The sequence below is a fragment of the Podarcis gaigeae genome (assembly GCF_964106915.1).
Source record: "Podarcis gaigeae genome assembly, chromosome: 17".
NCBI classification, from domain to species: Eukaryota; Metazoa; Chordata; class Lepidosauria; order Squamata; family Lacertidae; genus Podarcis; species Podarcis gaigeae.
Genome location: NC_139694.1, coordinates 26274061 through 26280060, shown reverse-complemented (window position 1 = coordinate 26280060; position 6000 = coordinate 26274061). Strand labels below are relative to the sequence as shown.

General features: G+C 50.1%; 1 protein-coding gene across 3 annotated transcripts in view; it reads left to right on the top strand.

Annotated features, from left to right (window-relative positions):
* The first annotated feature begins 4699 nt into the window (after positions 1-4699).
* The window catches only part of BNC2 (basonuclin zinc finger protein 2), a 415468-nt gene continuing 414167 nt past the window's right edge, over positions 4700-6000 (top strand). The window contains exon 1 of one of the 3 annotated variants that reach the window (XM_083718498.1): positions 4700-5371. In XM_083718498.1, the coding sequence (XP_083574624.1) occupies positions 5369-5371 (3 nt within the window). In that variant the 5' untranslated portion in view covers positions 4700-5368. Of the gene's footprint in view, positions 5372-5707; positions 5765-6000 lie in introns of those variants that run through there. The other 2 variants (XM_083718501.1, XM_083718497.1) reach the window with 2 other exon arrangements.

The following is a 6000-nucleotide window of genomic DNA, read 5'->3' as shown; positions in this document are numbered from 1 at the left end:
CAACACAGTGGGAAGATGCAGGAGATGTGTAAGGGCATGGATGTGCCAGTCATGTCTAAACAGGAACACTCTTGTCGTGCTCTCATTCCTCCCACATGCACAACAATTAAAGATCTGCAGCTGTGGCCTAAAGGTGAATTCACATATTCAGGTTGCTGACATCAAAGCAGCGCCGTAACTACTTATTTGAGCCAGTGTGGTTTAGCAGATAGAGCACTGGACCTGATCCAAGAATCATAAAATCACAGAACTGTAGAGTTGTGAGGGGCCCTAAGGCTCATATAGTCCAACCCCCGGCAGTGCAGCGATCTTGGCTAAAGCATCCATGACAGATGACCATCCAGCTTTTGCTGAAAAACCTCCAAGGAAGGAAAGTTCACAACCTCCAGAGGGAGACTGTTCTACATCTCTCACTGTCAGTCATGAAGCTCACTGGGTGGCCTTTCGCCATGCATTCTCTTTCTGCCTAACCTACTTCACAGGGCTGTTGTGAGGACAGAATAGGAGAACCCTGTGTATATGCTTGTGGGTTCGAGCCTCTATTGGGCAAAAGGATTCCTGAATTGCAGGGGGTCAGACTAGATCGACCCACATGGTCCCCTCCAACCCTTCAATTCTATGTCACTCAGAATTCCTTGGAGGCACAGTGGGCGTGGTAAAGATATATCAGATTTATACAGTGGTACCTTGCGTTGCAGATGCTTCAGGTTACAGACGCTTCAAGTTACAGACTCCGCTAACCCAGAAATAGTACCTCGGGTTAAGAACTTTGCTTCAGGATGAGAACAGAAATCACGTGGCAGCGGCGTGGCAGCAGCAAGAGCCCCATTAGCTAAAGTGGTACCTCAGGTTAAGAACAGTTTCAGGTTAAGAACAGACCTCCAGAACGAATTAGGTTCTTAACCCGAGGTACCACTGTAAAATGTTTATCTATGTTCAGGACAGTTTTATGGGATAGTGACTCCTACAGTTTTGTGATACTGCAAGCTGCCTTTCTGGTTTTCCTTTATTCGGCACCCATCAAATATTCATACATAATGACTTCCAAAGTGAAAGACTTCTCAAAACGTTTCGGAATTAGTGCTTCCCTTCTTTCCATACTCCAGTACAACTGAACTCCGTGCGCCGATCAAAAGAGTGGATCTTCCTGGAAATAAGATGAAGTGACCTGCTTTCTGGCAGCACAATGAGTAGGGAATACATGGGAAAGCAAGTGTGATGTAGAAGTTAATATACTGGACTAGAGTGGGGGGGGGGCTAGGGTTCCTCATTGCACCTCACTCCTCACTGGGTGACCTTGAGCCGCTCAGTCTCTCAGCCCTAGCCTACCTCGGAGGGTTATTGTGAATTAAAAAAAAAACATAGAAGGAAGAAGAACAGTGCATGTTGCCTTCAAATTAAAACAGTAAATAAATTAAGCCTGGAATTAGTGCAGGAAGGATTTTTTTGGGGGAAGTGGGAGCATTTTGGCAACGTCATCTGCCATCACTGGCTGAAGAGAGAAGTTGTGTTAAGATGCTGCTGCTGTAAGTAGTTTGGCAAACAGAGGTAAAACAGCACCCGCAAATCCAGCAAAGCCTTTTGCACCTTATGTTCAGTACAGCTGCTCGGAGTGCAGAAGGAGCTGTGTTTATGGTGTCGCCAGCTTTACGGGGACGACAGCTTTACGACTAATTGCTGCAGGGGCATGTTTTCAAAGGCCCAAATGACTCTTTAGCTTGATTCTGCAAAGTGCTCTGCTGGTTTCATGCTTCACTGGGTTCAGGATATCTGAGGCGTCTAAATTCCATTAGAAGTCAGCACCAAACAGGCACTGAAGTGTCATGTTTGCTTTTGAAAATCTGTCCCTTAATCTTCTTCTGGAGTAGAAAGCAAAAAGAGCAATCCTTTTTTTTTACTAAGCAGAGAAAGGAGATGTGTTCAGTCCTGTATTTCTTAGAGTTAAGTCAGTACTAAACTAACCTCTTAGCCTTCTATGAAACTCATAGATAGAACATGATCTTGATAAAATGCTGGGAGACTGCTTTCTTTCTTAAGTTTCATTTTGAAGGCAATGTTAGGAAACATGAACATAAGAGTGTGGTAATTTTAACATTCTGCCCCTAAAACACCATTTAGTCTGAAGTAAATATTGCATCCATCTTAATGCAGATGGTTTTTTCACAAGACTGATTCCTCCCCTCAGCAGATAAGCCCCACGACTCTCAGAATGTTCTGTGAATGGGAGGGATTGGGAAAGTGTTTAAACTTTTCAAAACTAGTGTTCGGATTGTAACCTTATGAGGTTTTCTTTTCCCTCTAGGCTTTTAAACATCAAATGCATTCTGACAGAGAGGATACGTAGCTTACAGAAGTTTTATCAACTCTGCTTTCTATGCATCCCTTAAGAACAACACATGCCACACTCTTCCTTAGAGTAGGAGCAGATGCTTAATTGTAAAAGTGACAGAGATCGCAGCCATACAAAGTTTAGCACTTGTTTAAATATTTTCTGTATTAAAGTACAGCTCTTTCCTCTAAGTAGCTCAGAGCATGTTCTCCTCAAGCCAACCTTCTGAGGTAGGCTCAGAGACTGCAACTTGCCTGAAGCTGCAAGCTTTACCAAAATTTGCAAATCTCCACCACATTCACTCTGTTGTAGTGCAAACATTTCTCTTTTTTCCATAGCCTGTTCTGCCTTTCTGTGTGGCTTGGTCATTCTGCGAGCATATCAAAGAGAGAGAAGGCAAACGGGTAGCTTTTGGGGTTGAAACAGAAGAACAGGACAATGATATATTTTCCAGCTATAGCCTCCTTCTCCAAGCCTGCCCACAAGTGCACCATCCCTAGGATAACACAGCTATTGGGGTGAACGAGTGGGGCAGAAGCTGGATTGGGGAGAGGGGAGAGATGTGCTGTGGCTGCTTCGAATTGGGGCAGGCAGGGAAGAAAGTGAGGGAGAAGCTGCTTGGGTGAGGAGCAAAGTGGGAGGCAAGTTGTGAGGGTTTTGATGCCTTTGAAGCCTCCCAAATCAGAGCAGGACAGGAGCAGGGCTAGGATAATGTGACTAACACAATAGGCAATCTCCAGCTGGCAAATGAGCCAAGCAAAGAATTTTGATGGAGGAGATTATTAATTGATGGAAGCATACTCCTCAGATGGAGACTAAACACCACGCTTACTTTATTTTTTTAAAAAGTCATTTTGACTCATGAATTCCTACTGTAGGAAATAGTGAAGGTGGCCTTTCCTTCTAGTAATGAGTACTTGCTTTTTTAAACACACACACACAATAAATGGCAAGTTCTTCATAAGGAGTGGATGGTATTTTCGTTTCTAAGTGCAAGAACCAGCCAAGTCAAGCCCCTGCAAAGTAGCTGCTTAACAGAGCAGCCCTATATATAAGTTTAGTCAGAGGTAACTCAATGAGTTTGAGATTTGCTCTCGGGTCCCTGTCTATAGATAGGGCTTCAGCCTCAAAGTGCTCCATTCTGTCAGGTCAGTTAAGTTTTACTCTGAATAGACCCACTGAAATGAATGACTATAGAGGTCCATTAACTTCAAGAGGCTTTCGCTGAGTAAAACTTCGTTATCAGTAAACGGGAGTGGACTCAAAACCGAGGGGTTTCTGCACAGAACTTGGCCAATAAAAGTGTTGGGTTTTCTTTTTTAATGGAGAGAGAAAATGAACCATGACAGATTAACTCAAACAGGAGACCTGAGAAAGAAAGAAAAAGAAAGAAAGAAAGAAAGAGAGAGAGAGAGAGAGAGAGAGAGAGAGAGGAAGGTACCCACTACTCCCCTGGTTTAGATGCCCCAGAAGTTTGCCAAGCCTTGCCAAAACTTCGTGCCCAATAACGTCCGGCGGGATGAGGAAGAGGAGGACGGGGCGCGCGTGCGTTTGCGCGTGTGCACGCTGAAGAAAGGAGCGTGAAACTTTCTAGAAAGTAAATCAATAATAAAAAAATAATGAAATAACGATAAGGAATAGCAGTAATGCTCAACTTGGAGAGGCCCTGGTCTGTGGCGCCTTTGTACGTGTTGGGACTGAGGCGGCGAGCGAGCGCCTTTTCGCGGTGTCTCCGACGCGGGCGGGCTGCTCTCCGGGTCTCCAGAGCCGCCGCCGCCGCCTCACAGTGGCGACTCTTCGCCTCGTTAGCCCAGCAAAGCGACCAGCCGCGCGCAAAAACTTACATCCCCGACGGGCTCGGCGCTGCGCAGAGTGACCCGCACAACTTAGGCAGGGCGGTGGGCAGTTAGAAACAAATCCCCGAGGGCTGCGCTTGGGCGGTCAAAGCACAGCAGCCCGTGAGGTAAAGGAAGAAGCTGCGAAGAGGGGCCACAAGTGAGCTGGGCAAGGCGGGCGTTGCGCGCGACCGGAGAGGGAGAGAGAGGGAAAAAACCTCCCCTCAGGAGCGGCCCAAGTTTGCTCTCCTCTTTGGGGAGCAGCTCCCGCTTCTCCCGGCGACGGCAGCGGCGGGCTCCTCCATTTCCCCCTCCTCCTTCCCTCTCGCTCCGTCTTTCTCTCCAGCGGCGCCTGGACGCCTCGAGCTGATAAGGAAGACGAGAAGCGGAGGCAGGAGCAGCGGCTGTGGCGGCGGCGGGAGAGCGTGTGCCTGCTGCGCCGCTCGCTCGTGAGGAGGAACCGGCCCGGAAGGGGCGTCAAGAGCGCGCAAAGAGAGAGAAAGCGCCTCAGACAGACATACACACACACGGCGAGGAGGGCGAGGGGAGTCCCGGGCGGGCGCGCTCCTCAGAATAAAAGTTTTCCCGGGTCTCGCTTTGGGCGGCTTGCTTTCCCCTCACTTTTCCTTGACAGCTGGGCGCAGGCGGCCTCTCCTTGAGTCTCCTGGCTTTGCCCAAGGAAAGGGGGGGGGGAGAGAAAAGTGTCCCGTTTCCCCTCCCCACCTCCTCTCTGCCTTCCCCAGGACCAATAACAAGCTGCTCTGAGGTACAGTAGCGGCGGGAGGGGACGGCGAAGGAGGAGGAGGAGGGAAGAGGAGGGAAGCGCCTCCGCCGCCGTGTTTTCAGATTGGGGACAGCCTCCCCCCTCCTTCTCCCCAACCTGTGGCAGCACCAGACTCCCATTCCTCGCCTCTTGACCCCTCAGCAAACCTTTTATCCCCCCTTCTCTTTCCCCCCTTTCTCTCCCCCCACCGAACATTTCTTGGCGGGGGGGCTGAGAGACTTTTCCTCACGCGCGCGTGTCTGGAAATCACCTGGAGGACTGCGGAGATTTCTTGTTGGTGTTGCTGAGGGGGAAAAGGGGGGGGGCGGAATTTGTGTGAGGAAGGTGAGTGGGGAGAAGGAAGGAAGGAAAGAAAGGCCGGTGCCGCCGCCGCGAGGACTTCCAGAGCCGGGGGGTGCCCCTGACAAGCAGCATGCCGAAATGGTAAGAAGTTTTTCCAACATTTCCTTTAAAAAAAAAAGTTGTGTGTGTGGTTTTTTTTTTGGGTGGCGGGTGCGTGTGTGCGTGCGCGCGCGCCTTTTGAAGCGTGCCGTCATGCAAACAGCCCCGCCTGTGAGGAAGCGTGTTTCCTCAAAAACCTTCGAAACAAACAAGCGGGGACCGAGGGGGGGGGGGCGGTCGAAGGCGGCGAAGCGCAGAGCAGGGTCCGGATTGGAAAGTTGGCCTGAAGTTGGGTCGTTTCTCTCTCTCTCTCTCTCTCTCTCTCTCTCTCTCTCTCTCTCTCTCTTCCCCCCTCCCCACCATCTTCCCTTCAGGGAGGGAGGGAGAGAGAGAATGGGATGGGAGCTCTTTTCCCTTCTGCTCCTGGCATCCAAGGTGAGGGGAAAGAGCGGGAGGGGCTAAGGAATGAGATCCCCCCCTCTCCTCTCCTCGCTCGAGGTGTGTGTTGGTTACGCGGCGCTGGCGAAGAGCAGCCTGCAAGGGAGGGCTGTGTGCGCCAGTGGAGAGATCGGGGGTCGCCGATCGGCGGGAGGGGGGCGTCCAAGGGAGGTGGGCTGCGAGCTCTGTGCGAGTGGGGGAGAGAGAGAGTGTGTGTATTCGACGATCTCCAG